Source organism: Sordaria macrospora, chromosome 4 (assembly GCF_033870435.1).
Source record: "Sordaria macrospora chromosome 4, complete sequence".
Taxonomy (NCBI): domain Eukaryota; kingdom Fungi; phylum Ascomycota; class Sordariomycetes; order Sordariales; family Sordariaceae; genus Sordaria; species Sordaria macrospora.
Window position 1 is genome coordinate 616,065 of NC_089374.1, and position 17,640 is coordinate 633,704.

The following is a 17,640-nucleotide window of genomic DNA, read 5'->3' on the forward strand; positions in this document are numbered from 1 at the left end:
AAGTGAAGCCAGAAATCGGGTGGGGAAGGAAGTTGCGAGAGGGCAATAAGTCAGTTCCGCTCATCGTCTCATGGGTAAGGAATACGGAACAAGATGGGATTGGATGGTTACATTAGTAGGTAGCTTGGGGCACACTTATCGAAGGAAGGAAGGTCTTTTGGATGGGGAAGCAATCAGTTTACCTAGTGGCAGTCAGTTGTTACCGTAGCTGTCAGAAACTCCCAACTTAGTCGCTTGCTTGTTTATGACGATAGTTCAACCCTTTCCCAACCGTCAACGGTTCTTTCCGCCTCCGGTGTTTTCATTAGCCGGTTGGTGACGAGTGCTGACCAGGGTACCAGACGGGCCGTTGGTGCTGAAGCGCAAACAACTGTGCCATTGGGCGGCGCTTGCCCGCTTTGTGAACTCGAGACTCCACCAGATGACAGAGTGACGCACGGTATTGCTTTGTCTTCCCCCCAGGGCAGAAGATACCTAAGCTTTCCCTCTATAACTGCCTAGAGGTATAGAAGCGGTCGACAGACTGCGATATGCAAGAATGTCACTCGAGATAATGACCCTTGTATGAAGCCTTCAACGGCACACAACATGAGCACTCCAGACGCTTCTCCTCCTACTGGCACTGGCCTTGAAGTCGATAAAGATTGGGACGACAGCCCCTATGTAATGGCGCGCATTGCGATCACCAAGCCCAGCGCGGAACAGAACCCTGACGCATTCGCCCTCCTCAAACGGCTTCACAACCAGATGTTCGGGTTCAACGATACTTGGCCAGATGCCATCAAGATGCTGTATGAAAAGCCCTCGTTAGCCTCGATGGTCCGCGAGTGGCCCGCCTTCCTCGTCTTCCCCTGTCTGCGCGGTCCGAGCGGCGAGAAATTCAACATCGACCTCGCGCGCAGAATCCTGCGTGACGACCAGATGAGATTTCGACTTGGGTATGCGGTGTCGGTCCTGGGCAAAATCTTTGAGGGCCGCGGAGTGGGAAACGCACGAATGGTCCAATTTCAGTCTGGGAGAGAATTTCAGAGAGTTTTGGAGGTTTCTTACGCTTTTCGACTTTCTGGTGTTTCCTTCGCAGAATAAGGAGTCCAAGGAGCGATTTTCTGAGCGCTTGTGCAACAACATACTGTGGAAGATATGGAAGCGGAGGGAGCCCGAGGTGAGAATGTTTTGGCGAAAGCTGGAAGAGGAGGGAAAGATTCCGGAGGAAGAAGAGGCTGGAGTGGGAAAAGCGCGAGAAGAGCAGCCTGAAGAGGGATCCCCGAATTCTGGGAAGAAGTGGAGAGTGAGCGGAACTCCCTTTGATAGGGGCGTCTCCAGGGCGAATTCGGACTTGCATGCGCTCGGAAATAAGCCAGAGTTGGAGTTTGACGCTGACGCATGGCAAGATCCGGAGCCCGAATCACCCTCGGCCGACACGCCGATGAGCGATGAGGAGATGGATCGAAACTTAACCACAGTTGGCCATGGCTGGGATGGAGAGCGCATCTTCTATCGGCGTGGAACTGATGGCCAGTGCGACCATTGTCAGGGTTCGCTTCCACACGGCCCAGGGAGAGAGGAGTTAGTTTAGCTCGTCAATTCGAGGTACTCACAGTGAGAGAATACAGTCCGAAATAGGATGGGGTATTTTCACTGGGTCTCGTATAGGTACACATTGTATTTGGAAGGGACAGATTTGGGTTTGGGTTGAAACGCGTTGGATCAGTTTGTCATCACCTCTAAAGGTAGCCATTAGCAATCTCAATCGTAGATGTTCGTTCCATCTTTTTGCAAGTTGCAACTTACCTAGAGGTACTGTACTTCACAATTTACACATACCCTCCCTCTCATCCCCTTGACCTTTACCCTCATCAGACTGCCTAGGTACCCTCTCTATCTCACTCTCCTCCCACCCCTCTCACTCCTCTCACCTCTCGCCTTTCACATTCATCCCAAATACATCCGCTTACCGATCTGCTCCCCTCACACTTATCACACATGCATCGCCTCACCACCCATAACCCGCCCGCCGGCCCCAGCTGTCCGCCTTCGCCTCTTTCTAACCCGCGACAAATAGGACGACCAACGCGATGATGAGGAGGGTAGATCCGATAATTTCTTTGGGGTTGTCGTGGTTGAGGTTTTTCGCTGGGTCTGTTATGTTGGCGTTACTAGAGGTAGTGTTGTTGCTAGTAGTAGTGTCTGGTGTAAGACTAGGGACGGGGGATGGGGAAGTTGAGAGTTGCTGCGGGGTGTGATTCCTGTTGGTAACGGGGACTTGGGTCTTGGGACCTTTTTATATAGAAACGGCGTGGGTACTTCTACTGTAGTGCCTATGTGCTTAGATACCTCTACCTACTATAGCAGCCCTGTCTGTCATGGACTCTGGTGCACTAACTCCTATCCCCGTTAATGTATGTACTTACCTTGACCCTTGCATCGAGTCGTTGTGTGTTGGAGGCACGTGCACAGGTGCCATTCACGCACACCACGCCGCGCACGGCCTCTCTTCCTGGCATTTTAGCCCTCCAGACCTCTCCACAGATTCTTTCTCCTTCTAGGAACTCAATACAACCATCAACTGTTTCATTTTCGTTGCCTTGTGCGTCGCACATTGTGACTGTAACGGCGTGGATAAGGTAGCCGCGGGAGAAGAGCCAAGGCTGGTTAGCTCCAAAACTTTGGAAGCCACGTCTGGCCCGTCCAGCCTGACATATGCAGGCTGCTCGCTCACTGGGCGATTTGATTGGAGGTGTTGGGCCGCGTTTACGCTATGGGCAACACGTAATATTTACTGGCAATAAGCCTCGGTTTGCCCTCGGATCGATGGTTTTGGTGGACAGTTGGGGCATTGCTCTTAATTTTGTACGCTAGAGTCATCGATGCGGCACGTCTCATGCCCTACGGGAGGCGGAAGTAGACGTTAAAAATAACAACAACAACAACAACAACAACAACAACAACAACAAAAGCTATGGGCAACACATGATTTACATTGGCAATAGGCCTCGGTTTGCCCTCGGATTAAGGGTTTTGGTGGACAATTAGGGCATTGCTCTTAATTTTGTATGCTAGACTCACCGGTGCGGCACGTCTCATGCCCTACGGGAGGCGGAAGTAGACGTTAAAAATAACAACAACAACAACAACAACAACAACAACAACAACAACAACAACAACAACAACATATGCAGGCTTGCCGCTTCTTCAGGGGCAGGGCAGGTTCCGAACGTCTTTTGGTCTTTCCATTTTTCTTCTTTTTTGTGCAACATGTGATTGTACATCACACCTCCGATTTCGCTATTCTAACTACCGTATACACTATTACCATAACCCCTTGAGTCTCCAACTCGCCACTCACTCTTGTCAATATCCTCCAGAATACCTTATTTTTGTACTGTACAGCCCATGACAATGCAATCCAGCTTCAATCTTCTAATATTACCCCTAGAGGTAGTTTCCCCCTCCCGTCCTCAGCAATATTTACACGCTCCTTCGGGACAGTAGCCCCGGCTGCAAATAAACTCGCACAAATCAACATAGTACGCATAGTCCGAGTTGGTCGGCTTCTGATTGTCTGCTGGGCACCCGTGTTTTCCTGCCAGCTGGGATGGCGCCGGAACCGCCGCCGCCGCGGACCGGGTGCAGACACAAGCAGGGCTGAGGCAGTGGTCGAAGTCACAGCTGTAGGAACAAAGGCCGAGGAGATTGCCCGAAATCCCTTCAGCCGTGGTACCACCTGGTGAAAGCAAAAAAAAAAAAAAAGAAAAAAGGTTAGTTTGGAAATTCTTTGCAGCAAGGGAAAAGACGGTAATCTGGTGTGTGGTTATGGTAGTAAATGACATACCTGTTCAGTGCATAGTGGAGGAGGGCAATGCAGGCGTAGTGGACGTAGTAGTGATCTTGCTCAGAGTCAGTGACGACGATGAGGCCGGAGCAGTTTGGAAAACAGGGAAATAGCCGTACTGGACCCAGAGGACGTGGAAGAGGCCGCCGACGTTGTCTTTGACGAAGATGCTGAGCCTGATGACAAGGTCGAGGTAGAAGATGGAGCAAAGGACGAAGAGGAAGTGGTGGTCTCAGTCGGCTCTGCGTGCTCCTCTGGAGGTGCGATCCACTTTGGTCGAAGACATGAAAGTTCCACCCTCGGCTGGACTGAACTTTTATATCCTTCACTGTACCCAAACACAGTAGCAACCAGATAGGTCCTGTTGGCTGCAGTATAGTACGTCGTCTCGTCGCTTGGTTCCTGGAAACCGTCGCCAACCATCCACGTATAGCGTCCGACTTCATCCACAGTCGCATCTCTGGCCCCGACTTCATCTTGAAGATAGGCCGCATTAAACCCTACAGACCAAAAGAGTTAAAGACACGTCAACCTTGAGCACAAAGTATAGGTATTCAGGAGCAAGAATCAATATGTGAGATCGCACTTACCCAGCACATCTTGTGTCACAAATCCCAGGGCATCTATGCAGCTTGGTACGATGGTGTCAAAGGTCCATCCGCCGCACATGGAACCGTTTGTCTCGTCTGCGTAGGCTCCCCAGTTCGCAACCATGTCGGCCTTCAAGTCCTTCAGACATTGGCTCGGCAAAAAGGAACAGTCGTGCGCAACGTCCGAGGCTGCAGCGTCAGGCAGGTCGCTGACATAGTAGTGCTGGCAGATGAACCACGAGGGATGCATGGCCTTGGGGAGGATGCCATCTGCCTTTCTCATGGACTGCGGGATGCCGTTGTTGAGAGCCGCCACGTCAATCACGGCGTTCTCCTCCGTCACAACGGCCGGGAAAGGCAGATGGTCCGCGATCCGCAAATGGGTGGTGAAGCCTGGCACCGGGCTACCCGGGTAGGGCTTTGTCCAGTCTAGCCCGGTGAAGTTGGTAATGTCCTCGCGGATGGGGTTTGCAAAGCCGGCTTCCACTGCGGACCAGGACATGGGGATGATGTTGGAGGCATTGGCAATATACGGGATGTTGTCAAAGTAAATGTACCTGGTGTCCGGGTCCTTCGCTGCCTTGGTGAGGTGGCCATGGCCGAAGAGCAATAGCGCCAGTGACAGAGCGCCAGAGCTGATGGCAAACTTGACGGACATGATGAAGAAGAAGAAGAAAAACACCCAGGCGGCTCGAGGTCCGGTAAAGAGATGGGTTGTATGTGTGTAGAGGTAATGGTGGAAGAATATCTTGGTTGTTCAACTTGGGAGCATGGCAACAGTTGGTTTTGAGAGAAGCATCCATACCTCTACCTAGATAAGGTAGGTGGCCATTGACCTTGAAGGCCTGGCCAAAATCATGTCCCCTTGGTTGTTGTACTTTTGCCTGACACTGGAGGTCTGGTACCTTGACTACCTACCTACCTCTAGACATGGATAGAGATACCTAAGGTAGGTAGGTACCTAGCTGCCGAAACCGGCCTGGATCATGCAGTTGTTTTCTGTCGAGGCCTGGATCCAGCACAAAGGGACCCGGGAGACGGAGATGATCCCCTTCAAGGGGTTAAGGCGGCACAACAGTGTGATGTGGACTGCGGCGTGCCTGCGTAACGAAGGGTAGAGGGTATCAATCAGCCTTGCACATGGCAATCAGTTGATGTTGTGAGCGTACATAGAGGTAGAGTGGCGTGGGAGACGACGTAGGAACGGGGAGTCTGAACCAAACTAGGAAGGTGAAGGACCAACAGAACCTCAGTATGACATCGCCTAGGTGCAAAGCTTTTGGCTCTCGCTACACCTTGCACTAAGAAAAAGTAGGGGGTTCATGTTGTCGGCCCGCAAAAGCTTGTTGGTAATCAATTGTCCCCTGGGTCCTGGGGAAAAAAAATAGAAAAACACTGTGTCGACTGCAGTCTGGTGTTGGTTGTTGGTTCCTGAATGAAAAGCGCTTTTTCAACCCTGCTGGCCGACAATCAAGACTCCATCGCCGTCTGGTCCGAGATTGTCGTTGAAGATTGCAGAACACCTATGTAACCTTCCTCATGCAGGATCGCCCGGCAAAACGGGCCCTTCTAGCGCGCGTACTACACTGCATAAGTACATGTAGTAGGTACATCTAGGCGAGGTAGGTACCTTGCATGCCTAGGTATGCGCTCTAGGTACCCAAACTGACAGTCGGGTCTGGGTGTGAGTAGCCCTTTCCTGGTTCATTGGGACCTAACCTGATGCGATAGTTGAGTCCGTGATTTCCATGCCGCTCTTCCGCGCCTTGAAGCCAAAAGACGAGCACACGACGGGAACATGCATCGTCTATAATGCAATACCGATAAACGTTCTTGGTACCTAGCTATGTTTTTTTTTCGCATTGCGAGACTACCTACATAAATGTAGGGAGAATTGATGCATTTTGCGGGGGGGGGGGGGGGGGGGGGGGGGGGGGGGGAAGGACCGGGATGGCAAAGTCGGAGCTGGTGACTACAGCGCCCGGAACGTTGTAGAGGAAGGTTGTTACGATCCAATCAGCGGACTTAGATAGATTGACCAATTGGATAGGACCCGGGGTTCCGAGTCTACGGGACTACGGGTCAGACACGGTCCCGGGTTCACGGGACCACGGGACAAGGCTGAAGACCAGTATATAAGAAGACCTCCCGGCCTTCGTTATTAGCGTTCTTCAGCAAGCAATAGCTATCACAATCTACCAGTACCTTTCGGCTACTACTCTATCACTCTATTGTTCTATCCCAGCGATAATACTCCTGTGCTTGTAACGGTTCGTCACAAAGGTGAGGATGAGGAGCACAAGAGCCATGTTTATGTTGGCGTTGGGGTGAGACATCTTGAGGGTTGAAAGCTGACCGAATGCGCTGGGGTGTTACTTAAGCGATATGAACGATGTGATTTACGAATGGTCGAATGCTGGTGAAGTTGCTTTATATTGGTGATATCTGTTACCTGACTTGGAGAACAGGGGGCGGAGGAACGAGAATTCGAGCCATCTTATGTGAATTGACATGGTGGCCGAAGATTGGATACCATGTGATCATCCTATTGGCGAGGAATATTGGAATATGATAACAATACCGTTATTCAGCGTTGAGCAGTTCCGGTAGACAATGAAAGAAAGAACTTTGCTCAAGCCACTCGGGATACGAGAAGCGCCTTCCGCTCTTTGTTCTTTCTTTGTAAGATCGATTTCGCACTCCTCGGACATTGAAGGGTCTCGATGTCTTTCTTGTAACCTTAGAAGCCGAAGCATTGCCGCGAGCTTGGGTGTTGTGTATGCAAAACCCATCTGGACGCAAGTCAGTTGTCTGAGCGTTCAAGCTTCTGTAAAACATTGACTTGTTTACTTACCCCTGAGATTAGCGGGGCTCGACGGAGCAGTTAAATGCAGGTGTCCTCACAAAGGAAATTCCGAATGGCCGCGCTGTGGCTGATGTCCACAGCATTTCATTGGTCCAAGTTTGCTTCGGGTCCCGCACTCAAAATCCAGCCTTGGCTGTCTAACCCAGACTCGGAGTTCCGGATTGCCTCTCTCCGAGTCCCGAAGTCGCAGTCATGAAAGGCGGAAACAGTTCGGTACCGACATGGCTACTTTAACTGTAGGACCTCGTACAGTCATCACGAGCCATATTGAACCTCCGCTCCAACTAAAGATACTCATCATCATTAGTCTACGAGTCAGTTCAGTTCAGTTATGTCATTACCCAACGTACACTCCCGATCCATCTGGACCATTCCATCACTCTTCTCCCCTTTATCACCCTTTCCCCCGTGGCTGGCAATTACACCTCCTCCCCAGCAATACTCTCATAACCACCACCTCTTCTCCTCCCTCCGCCACTCGCAGTCATAACCGTCGGACTCTCATACATATCCGTATAATTCACCGGCACGCCACCCAGCACGGCCGCGCCATTCTCATGCTTTCCAAACATCGGATTGGGATCGCACCAGAAATCTTTACAATTCGTGACACACCCTCTGCTATAGGGATTGCCGCGCTTGTTTCTCTTAGATCCCTTGCCCGTAGCCGCACCCCGGCCAGCGGCGGTTTCAATGAAGGCGTCGACACCCAGGAGACGAGACCATTGCTTGATGAAGCCGCCTTGCTTTCCATGACCGTGTTTTCCGTGTCCGTGGCGACCGCCGTGAGCGTGACCGTGGGCGTGGCCGTGACGAGCGCCGCCCGCAGCTGCAGGAGATGGGCCGGGAGCGGGAAGAGAAGGCGGGTTGAGAGGAGCGCCAGTGGAGGTGAAGGCGCTGTTGAGAGAGGTGGCGGAATAGTTGTCGATCCCGTGGATGTTCTCGTAGGTGGTCATCGCGCTAGAGACTTGGACGAACTGGACAAAGAGGAGCATGGAGACCCAGGTGAGTTGGAGGGTGGCCCAGATGGCGGTTAGGAGACTGTATGTGTCGGCATTGACAATTCGGCAAAGCGATGGAGAGAGGATGTTGCATTCGTCGGAGGCGGTCTCAGAGAGAACGGAGAGGTCTGTTTACGTTAGCAGCTTGTCTGTAAGGGGGTGGTTGGACAAACTCACATCTGTAGGTCAACCAGTCATAAGTGATGATTCCCAGCGTCATGTTGATGAGGTACATGAAGAAATGACGATGGTTGTTGACACCAATGCAGTTGTACACCCACGGGCAGTGACTATTCCCAGTTAGCTTCCAACCATTTGCCAGTATTGACTCAATGTACTCACTGATCATGCCTCGCCACGCAGCGTTGACACCTACGGCAATGCTTGCTCCTCAATGGCGTGCGGATCATGCAGGTAACGCAAAAGTTGGACTCGTCAAACTTCCACACGCTGATAAGCTCATCGATGGCGGCCTTTTGCTCAGCAACACCGCCCATCTTGGGGACAAACCCAGGGTCATCAACCATGCACCTGATGTAGAACCAAGTAGTCAAGGAGATGAAGAAGGCAAAGAGCAAGTTGGAGAGGACTGCTCCATCCTCTCCAAACATTGTGCTACCAAAGATGCGCAGGAACCAGTTTAGGGTGCACAAGAACAGTGATCCAGCAAAGATACCGGCCATCCAAGGTGTCTTTTGCAGTTGCCTCATGTTTGGCGGGGCATAAGCGATGACCTGCTGTGCCACCCATTGAACAGCATAACCAGTCAAGACGCCCAATGGTATCCCGACAAAGACGGGCATGCCAGCCATGACAACCATGGTTGCCCACACCATGACGAACGGCCACAGAAACGTAAACTTGGTCATGAACGATCTCCTATCCTGAAGGAGATACGATGCGCCAGGCCAGCTGGGGACAATCGCGTTGCCATCCTCGTCGTAACCGCACTCGTTAAGCGCCTTCTGCCACGCGGCAACCGTGTTGAGCTCTTGAGCCGTAATCGAGGGGGTCTTGCCAGTGGCCGTCTTCGCAAACCGGTCGGCGCCGTACTCGATCAGCTTCTGGATGCAACCCGGGTTTCCTTTGACCAACGCCCAGTGTAGTGCCGTGAACCCTTGCTCGTCCGTGGCGTGGACACTAGCTCCCCACCGCAGAAAGACGTCGACGCAGGCGGGGAAACCCTTGTATGCTGACCACATGAGGGCGGTATGGCCGTAGGCATCTTCGACATCGACGGGGATGCCTTGGTGTAGGAGGAGGACGATCAGCAGAACGTTGCCGTTGAAGGTGCTGATGTGTAGTGTGTTGTACCCCTGAGAATCGGTGATCAAGGGATCGGCGCCGTGCTGGAGGAGTAGGTGGACGGTATAGTAGTGGCATCTTTGGGCGGCCCATTGTAGGGGTGTTGCGACGCTCTCTCCTCCCTTTTTGTTTATCTCGGCGCCCTTGTCGATGAGGAACTTGCACATGGCATATTGGTTGTTGATGGCGGCCCACTATAGGGAAGGGTTAGTACGGTGTCGGACGAGAGGTGTAAGGAAGTATTCGGCCTACATGTAGGGGCGTGATGCCCTCGTCATCCGAGTAGGTCGCATCGTATTCGCCGGCCTCAAAGAGCTTCTCCATCCCTGCAATGTCGCCTATCCTTGCCATCTGCATGATATCCTTCTGCGCTTCGCTGGGAAGGCTACCGAGCTCGACTTCGCTGTTGAGCTTGGGAGTAGCAGTGCCGGATTTCATAGGCGGCTGGGAGGGGGCAGCTTGGCCGGCGTCGGCCCCGTCGGGTTGCGCCATCTTGGAATCGTGGTGGAATGTAATCGGCACAGAGAAGTCGGGGTTCGATCGGTCGGCGGGGAAGGTTTAGGATATTCGGAGGTCGTGGATTAGGATCGGGGAAGTCGTCGGAATCTATCGAGTTGTCGTGTCTATCATTCGGAGCGTGTGGAAGACGACACGGCTAATCGGCATGGAGGGGGAAGACCACCGGGGCTCAGCAACTTGAGACGATTCGAAGATGGAATTGCGACAAGGAAAAAGAGACGGATAAAATATTTGGTCAATGCGCAAGCTCGCACAACGGGCAGTCTAGGGACAATGAAGGCCAAGAGTGGAAATATACAGTAATGAAGAGCAAACAGCAAAAGGAATGTGTTTGGTCGTTGGTGGTGGGCTGATGATTCCTCTATTGTCCGAGTCGCCAACTTGGAAGACTCAAGAGACCGCAGCCGGAAGTTGACAATGGGAAGAACTTTGGTGTTGGACTTTGACTTGTGGTTGGAACTGAACCGATTGATGCTGGACTTTCGTCAGCACCCCCTGGCCTGTTAGTGTCGACACCCAGTTTCGCTGTGCTTGCGGCGGCTGGTTGATGTCCCCACTAACATGCAGCTTCTCCAACTCCCTCCCACGATTGTGTACTGCAAGGGTCTTTCCGCCGGGGGAACAGAGACACCGTGGACGGAGAGACAGTTCCGGGGACAACTCGGGTTTATCGGTTGGTCCCTGTGGCTTGTCTGTCTCACACTGCCACAACAATGTGATGTCGACATCGATGAGGCAAAAGAATCCTCGAAAAAGGGTCTTCACAACTTTGCCCTTGGCACATGCAACAGAAAGGGGCTTTAACGATTGGATCTTCGCTCTTTCCACGCATTGTTCTCCGAGCCTTCTTTCTCCGGCGGCGGGCGTTGCAGTGTTCCGTTCGGTGACAGCTGTGGACACTCTGCCAAGCCCACTGATTCGTCCCCAACCACCCCGGGCCCCCACTGCGAACGGGCCACAGAGCCGCTGTGGAGCATTGCACTTCAGGCCCCAAAATTATGTGGAGAGCAGTCTTGACCGGGACCGGGAACTTGGCCGTTTCTCTCGAATGACGATGGTGTCATTTTCGGCACCAGAACACCCCGAGAGCTCTTCTTCCCCTGTAACGCGCATCTCAACAACCGTCGACGCGCCTCAACAAAACGTGGCGATAGAAAAGGGGATGCTCCTATAACATCTCCGAGTCTCCTCGACGCATTCCGACCGAACACAAAGCGACCAAGCTATCCATCGAACCCCGTACAACACGTCCGAATCAGCGCGCAAGCTCCCATCGAGCTCGACCGCAACAATGTCAACAACAATAGAAACCATAGCCACCACGGCGACAGTGGTCGCTACAACAGCAGCCGCAGGCGCATCATCTAACACCTCTTCATACTCAACAGAGCACATCAAAGAACTCGTCAAAGACCTGCTCATCGCCTCCCTCCAACCCAACAAGACAGTCATCATCACCGGCCTCCTAATTGTCTTGCTCGTCCCTGTTATTCTCCACCAATACCTCCACGGGGACGAGTCCGGCTCTTCCTCCTCTTCCTCCTCTCTCCCGTCAATCATACTCGCCGGTCCTTCAGGCGCAGGCAAGACCGCCCTTTTGACTCTCTTTGAGAAGCGCGCCGGCCGCAAGACCTCCCCTTCTTCAACCGATGAAAAGACCGCGAGCGGCGCCGAGCCAGCATTAACACACACCTCCCAAACGCCCGTCTCCGTTGAACTCAACGCCGCCTCCTTCTCCTCCTCCGACGAAGACAGGAAGCCCAGAAAATTCCTCCTAATCGACACACCAGGCCACCCCAAGCTGCGCTCCACGGCGCTCAACCACTTGCTCCCTCTCGACCCTAAGACCGGCCGTCCTCTTCCTCCTAGCAAGACCAGCCACATAAAAGGCGTTTTGTTCCTCCTCGACGCATCCACCTTGTCCCCATCCTCGCCCGACTCTTCCTTGTCACAAACAGCCACTTACCTGTACGACCTCCTCCTGGCGCTACAACACCGTTATTCAAGGCACAGCAAGGGGAGCAAACACCCCCCTTCCATTCCCGTGCTCATTGCGGCGAACAAGCTGGATCTGTTTACTGCGTTGCCTGCGACGCTGGTGAAGAAGGAGTTGGAGGCTGAGATTGGAAGGATTCGTGTTAGCAGAAGCAAGGGACTTTTGGATTCGGGAGTGAAGGAAGATGTGGTAGATGAGAAGGAGGAAGGGGATGATTGGTTGGGGGAGTACGGGAGTGAGAAATTTGAGTTTAGGCAGATGCAAGAGTTTGATATCGAGGTGGAGGTTGTGGGTGGGAGCGTCGCTGGAACGGAAGGGCCGGGGGTGGAGGGGTGGTGGAGGTGGGTTGTTGAGAGGGTTTAAGTTGGGGTTGAGAGTGGATGTGGGATGTGATGATGATGATGGAAGCGACAGCTGTGGATGGTAATTGGATGGGTATGGTATGCAAAGAAAGGTTCCTAGGATGGTGGATGGCAAGGAATGGGGTTATGACTTTCATGCATATGAATAACAAACTAATATCACTTGACTTGAAGTACCATGCAGAGCCGCTGATCACGCCGTGACAGGGTGACGGAAGGAAGAGGTCTATAGCCGGTGTGACTGTGAGTAGGACACCTCGAGAAGTTTCCAACAGACGAGGTTTTTCCCAAGATCGTTATTGTCTATGAAAGGTGGGGGTTATGGATATGGGCACATTACTCTTAACAGCGAGAAGAGACATCATGGGGGAAGGAGAGAAGCTATCGTGGTGGGCTTGTATATATACCCCATGACCACACGTCGTGAAGCGCGAGCAACAAGCAGGGATCGAGCTTATAAAGAGAAAGTCAGGATGCGAGCCGATGAAGAGAGCCAGGAGAGCCACGGGGTCCAAGTATAGGACCCGCGATCGCTTGACAACTTTTGAAAAGGGGACTAAGCTGTGGTGGATGGTAACAAGGGACCTAGATGGGTTCAAGTAGGGACAGAAAGAAACGAAAGCCAACTATAGTCTATAGGCTTGTAGGCATACGATAACACCGCCCTGCCACCATGGTCAATCCAGAGGACAATCACATGCAAGACATCGCGCATCACGCAGCACCAAATCAAACATCTTTCTGAGAAATGAACAATAAAAATAAAACGTCCCATTTGCACGGGTTGAACCCTTTTCTACGCCGGACCAAATGCTAGCTACCCAGAAATTCTATGCGAAAGCAATACGCCCAAGGCTCCCAGAGCTAAGTACCCAAGTATTAGCAGACAGAAAAGAAAAGCAAAAAGAGAAAGAAGCCGCCCATAGATGTTGAGTCTAGGTATCATCTTTTGAAGGAAAGATCCCCGTTTAATCCATCCCACGTCTCACGGAGGCGGCTGTTGTTGTTGATTGTTGTTGTTGTTGGTATTGGTAATGGTATCCTCCACTCTATTCGCCATCTAACATATTGGCGTTTAAGACTGCTGACGAACCATGTAGGTCAAGAGATCAACCTTGGTGACAACAGCGACAGGCTTGGAACCATCATCCTGCTTCTCAGTGACAATCGCAGCAGCGTTCCACTCGAGGAACTTGCTGAGAGCAGCCAGGGGGGTGTCCATGGTGATCTCGACAAACTTGCGCTGCTTGTCCTTGAGGTCGTTGCCGAACTTACGGGGGTCGGTGACGACCTCGTCAATGCGGCTGAAATTGAACATGACCTCGGAGACAGGGCTGGCAGGGGTGGCGCGGCCGCGCTGGATGAAGCTGAGCATGTTGCCGAGGGTGACGAGACCGACGAGCTTGCCACCAGTAGGGGCAAGGACGGGGAGCTGGTCGAAGCCCTTCTCGCGCATGGTCTCGATGGCCTCAGAGCAGGGCGAGTCGGCGAGAACGGAGGTAACGGGCTTGAGGCGAAGGGCGCGGACGGTGGCGCCGGCGTAAGCGTCATCGGTCTTCTTCTGCTCGGTCTCCTGCTGCTCCTTGACGGTAGCGGTGCCGTTGGTGCCGTTGGCCTTCTTGACATCGTCCTCGGTAGAGAGGAGGCCGTTGGCGGCGAGCCAGTCGTCGTCGGCGAACTTGGAAAGATAGGAGCGGATGCTGTCGGGGAGGACAACGACGACAACGTCACCCTTGCCGAGGTTGAACTCCTTGACGGCGCGGACCATGGCGGCCATGGCGCTGCCGGAAGAACCACCAACGAGGAGACCTTCCTCGGCGATGAGGCGGCGGGCGAGGTGGAAGGACTCGCGATCCTCGGTCTTGTACCACTTGTCGACGAACTCGCGGTCGAGGACGTCAGGGATGAAGTCATAACCGATACCCTCAACCTTGTAGGGAGCGGTGGCGTTGGGGTCGTTAAGGCTCTCGGGAAGAGCGAGGATGGAACCGACGGGATCGGCGGCAATGACCTTGACGTCCTTGTTGTGCTTGCGGAGGCCGCGAGCAATACCAGTGATGGTACCACCAGTACCGGCGCCAGCAACGACGGCGGTGACCTTGCCGCCGGTCTGCTTCCAGATCTCCTCGGCGGTGCCGAATTCGTGGGCAAGCGGGTTGTTGGGGTTGGTGTACTGGTCGAGAATGTGGGAGTTGGGGATCTCCTTGAGGAGACGGCGGGCGACACCGATATGGGACTCGGGGCTGTCCCAGGCGGCCTGGGTAGGGGTACGGATGATGGTGGCACCGAGGGCACGGAGGACGGAGACCTTCTCGGCGGACATCTTCTCGGGGAGGGTGATGATGGTCTTGTAGCCCTTGATGGCGCCAACGAGGGCGAGACCGATACCACTGTGGGGAAGCATGTTAGCTAGAGTCACGAGCAAGCGCAACAGAGAGAGGAACACTCTATAAACGTACGTGTTACCACTGGTGGGCTCGATGAGGGTGTCACCGGGCTTGATGCGGCCCTCCTTCTCGGCCTCCTCGATCATGCGAAGGGCTATCCTGTCCTTGACACTGCCGCCGGCGTTGAAGAGCTCGACCTTGGCGTAGACCTCGCACTCGATGCCCAGCGATTGGGGGATCTTGTTGAGGCGGACGAGGGGAGTGTTGCCGATCAGCTCGGTGGCCGACATGGTAAGGCCAGGGTTGCGCTCAACGGCGCCGTTAGTAGTACCGCCGCACATGTTTGCGATTGATTGATTGTTTTGTCGGGGAAGAGGGCAGGGAGGATTGCTGAACGGGTTGTCGAGGGGAGAACAGGGAAATTTCTGTCTTTTATCGAACGAGGATTATTGTGGGGGCTTTGTCCTGTTGGGTAGGCTTGGACATCCACTCGCTCGACCGGGACAATGGCTTCGGGAAACGCGCGGGGGCGGGGTTGTTTTTTTTGACAGGGAGGATCTGGGAAAGAATTTCACGATATGGAAGAGTTGGCGGTTGACAGGAAATGCGGTGATACAATTTGATATTTATCCTGCTTGTCTAGGTAATCGTCGGTGTAAGTGATTGTCACAATCCACGCCCTGTTGGTTACAAATAAGACGGATACGGGAGGCGATAACGCAGGGCGGGTCTGTGAATCAGGAACGGCAAAGAAAGCGGCGGTCAGCTCTCAGGTGACGGATTGACGGAATTGGTGAATCAACTTCCGCCATTTCAACAAATTGTGTCCCTCTCCTGCCCTCCCGCCCGCCGCTTGGCTCACCTGCCTCTCATGAACGCTCAAAACCGATGATATGCGCCACCTTCCCTTTCCCGCCGTAGGGCCTAGCTCGGCCTAGACCAGCGCAGTTGCTCTTTTTGACACCTTCGTAGCGCGACTGGTCTTGGCTTCCAAAGATCCACAGAAAGTTTCTAACGCCAAGCGCTACTGCGGCGAGTGTTGAGGAGCACAGACCATTCCTGCTTTTTTACTTGCACGTGCCTGAACACATCGTTTGAACGGCAGAAGACAGTTCGTGATGTTTTGTCCGCTTTGTCACAAAGACAGGGATGGGCAGTCCGCTAACGGCCCTCGTAATGGAGACTTGGCATTAGCTTGACATTGAAATCCGGGGAACAGAAGTCACCAGCATCAGTGGTTCCATTTGTCTTTGGTTTGCGGTTTTCTAAGTGAGCATGAAAATGTTCATGTGTTGATTCTTTCATGGAAGGTTGCAGGCGGGAAACCTGAGGATATCTCTGGAAATATATCTCTGGAAACCATATCTCTGGAAACTGTTAAGAAAGCAGTCCCATGACTGTGCATTTAAGTCTTTGGTGAGTGCTTGCCGTTCGAGGAACGAAGAAAAACCGACTAATAAAGATGCCGGTGCAAACTCCAAGAACGATCTCCAAATCGAATTTCCAAAATCCAAAATGCGAATGTCAGACGGCAGGCGTTGTCATGCAGCAGAAGCTGACAGACCAAACAGACCGGCAGCAGCTGTCCCAAATTTCCTGGAATTTGCACTCGTGCACAGACCATCCAAACCCTCTATTTAAGAGCAGCTCCCCTCCCCAATTCTTCCTCCTCTTCTTTTCCTCTTTTTTTCTTCATACTTACCTTGACTGACTGCGCGGAGATCAATAAAACTGCGTAGTACGGTGGAGAGCCTGCATTGCACATCGTGGTGCTAGCCGCCGTGAATTGTCCTTCGGGGCCGTTCTGGTCGGAATTTTTGATGTCAAACCAACGCAATTCATTGCACCCCTTTTTCAATATGTGCTCGGCCTGCGTGGTCGTGCCATAGGGAAGAAGATGACAATCCTTTCGTTGTTGATGCTGAGCTTGTGCGATGCGCGCTGAGATGCTGCCCGGCGGCGGTTCCGATTACGTCACTCCGATGCGTCCAAAGACGCCGACATCGGCGGTTGCTGCCAGTTCGCCCGCTATGGTACACGCTCGACTTGGCGTGTCATCTCCAATGAGAACGTCAATTCAAAACATTTTTCCAACTTATCGCACACAAACTGCCAGCTCGATCATCATCTTCGATATCATCTCCGATTTCTTGTCCAACCTATCAGTTCGTTCGATGTCCGGATGGGAATGAACCAATTGAAGCAAACGGCCCACAGCCTTCCTTTCAGCATACTTCAGACGAACCAACCGGCAGGGCACAGTTCCCCATACTCCCTTTTGCCTTCGTGTTTCCATCTTCAATTGGAACCCTTCCTGGCCGTCGGTACAATGGACAACGGGACTGCACGATAGCAGACCAAGAGACAAAGGAATCACAATATCGGGTCGGAGAGAGACAAGGACGGAAACCACTCCCCGGCCCCCGAGTGGCTTGGCGCGGAGCCTCCCTCGAACCTTCCATTCCTTATTGACAGTCAGACTCTTTGAACAAAGGTCACACTTTCCAGTTCGAAGAACCGAGCTTCCTCAATCTGGCCATTGTCGTCAGCACATCACTACTCGGCCATCTCTCAAGAATGCCGTTCTTCTCGTCAACCACCGATTCGATGTACATAATTGTATGCGACCATCCGACGATTCTAAACCTTCAATTTCTCACATCGAGCAACTTTCACTTCCATCTCAACTTCCAGTGTCCATCCTAGCAAACAACAAATGTACACATCGAGAGCAATCGAAAGAACATCCGGCACGGTCGACATCGTCATCAAAACCACCAAG

The 17,640-nt window shown here is 52.8% G+C and overlaps 5 protein-coding genes across 5 annotated transcripts; 2 read left to right on the plus strand and 3 right to left on the minus strand.

Annotated features, from left to right (window-relative positions):
* Positions 1-504: 504 nt before the first annotated feature.
* Positions 505-1,576, plus strand: SMAC4_09444 (uncharacterized protein; the record flags this gene model as incomplete). Its single annotated transcript, XM_003349045.2, has 2 exons — positions 505-981; positions 1,082-1,576. Exons 1-2 carry the CDS (start codon positions 565-567, stop codon positions 1,574-1,576), a joined length of 912 nt encoding a protein of 303 aa, XP_003349093.2. The 5' UTR covers positions 505-564.
* A 1,724-nt stretch (positions 1,577-3,300) lies between these two features.
* On the minus strand, positions 3,301-5,195 carry SMAC4_09812 (uncharacterized protein). Its single transcript, XM_066091015.1, has 4 exons — positions 4,423-5,195; positions 3,952-4,332; positions 3,833-3,887; positions 3,301-3,724 (listed from the first exon to the last, which is right to left on the minus strand). The coding sequence occupies exons 1-4, from the start codon at positions 5,078-5,080 to the stop codon at positions 3,709-3,711; spliced, it is 1,110 nt and encodes a 369-aa protein (XP_065946724.1). The 5' UTR covers positions 5,081-5,195; the 3' UTR covers positions 3,301-3,708.
* Positions 5,196-7,421: 2,226 nt separating this feature from the next.
* Positions 7,422-10,786, minus strand: SMAC4_09604 (uncharacterized protein). Its single transcript, XM_003343656.2, has 4 exons — positions 9,847-10,786; positions 8,632-9,788; positions 8,467-8,579; positions 7,422-8,417 (listed from the first exon to the last, which is right to left on the minus strand). The coding sequence occupies exons 1-4, from the start codon at positions 10,084-10,086 to the stop codon at positions 7,708-7,710; spliced, it is 2,220 nt and encodes a 739-aa protein (XP_003343704.1). The 5' UTR covers positions 10,087-10,786; the 3' UTR covers positions 7,422-7,707.
* A 618-nt stretch (positions 10,787-11,404) lies between these two features.
* On the plus strand, positions 11,405-12,472 carry SMAC4_09603 (uncharacterized protein; the record flags this gene model as incomplete). The annotated part of the gene is made up of 1 exon (XM_003343655.1): positions 11,405-12,472. The coding sequence occupies one exon, from the start codon at positions 11,405-11,407 to the stop codon at positions 12,470-12,472; it is 1,068 nt and encodes a 355-aa protein (XP_003343703.1).
* A 788-nt stretch (positions 12,473-13,260) lies between these two features.
* On the minus strand, positions 13,261-15,419 carry SMAC4_09602 (uncharacterized protein). Its single transcript, XM_003343654.2, has 2 exons — positions 14,931-15,419; positions 13,261-14,861 (listed from the first exon to the last, which is right to left on the minus strand). Exons 1-2 carry the CDS (start codon positions 15,197-15,199, stop codon positions 13,547-13,549), a joined length of 1,584 nt encoding a protein of 527 aa, XP_003343702.1. The 5' UTR covers positions 15,200-15,419; the 3' UTR covers positions 13,261-13,546.
* Positions 15,420-17,640: the final 2,221 nt, after the last annotated feature.

What these genes read in the sequence shown, in the direction of transcription:
- SMAC4_09812 (XM_066091015.1), bottom strand. Translation starts at nt 5,080, where the DNA reads ATGTCCGTCAAGTTTGCCATCAGCTCTGGCGCTCTGTCACTGGCGCTA. An exon ending in TGTGACACAAGATGTGCTGG is followed by an intron (nt 4,333 to 4,422) that starts GTAAGTGCGATC and finishes TTTGGTCTGTAG; the next exon opens with GGTTTAATGCGGCCTATCTT. An exon ending in TTCCACGTCCTCTGGGTCCA is followed by an intron (nt 3,888 to 3,951) that starts GTACGGCTATTT and finishes ACTCTGAGCAAG; the next exon opens with ATCACTACTACGTCCACTAC.
- SMAC4_09604 (XM_003343656.2), bottom strand. Translation starts at nt 10,086, where the DNA reads ATGGCGCAACCCGACGGGGCCGACGCCGGCCAAGCTGCCCCCTCCCAG. An exon ending in AGGGCATCACGCCCCTACAT is followed by an intron (nt 9,789 to 9,846) that starts GTAGGCCGAATA and finishes CCTTCCCTATAG; the next exon opens with TGGGCCGCCATCAACAACCA. An exon ending in TGCGTGGCGAGGCATGATCA is followed by an intron (nt 8,580 to 8,631) that starts GTGAGTACATTG and finishes AACTGGGAATAG; the next exon opens with TCACTGCCCGTGGGTGTACA.
- SMAC4_09602 (XM_003343654.2), bottom strand. Translation starts at nt 15,199, where the DNA reads ATGTGCGGCGGTACTACTAACGGCGCCGTTGAGCGCAACCCTGGCCTT. An exon ending in GAGCCCACCAGTGGTAACAC is followed by an intron (nt 14,862 to 14,930) that starts GTACGTTTATAG and finishes GCTTCCCCACAG; the next exon opens with TGGTATCGGTCTCGCCCTCG.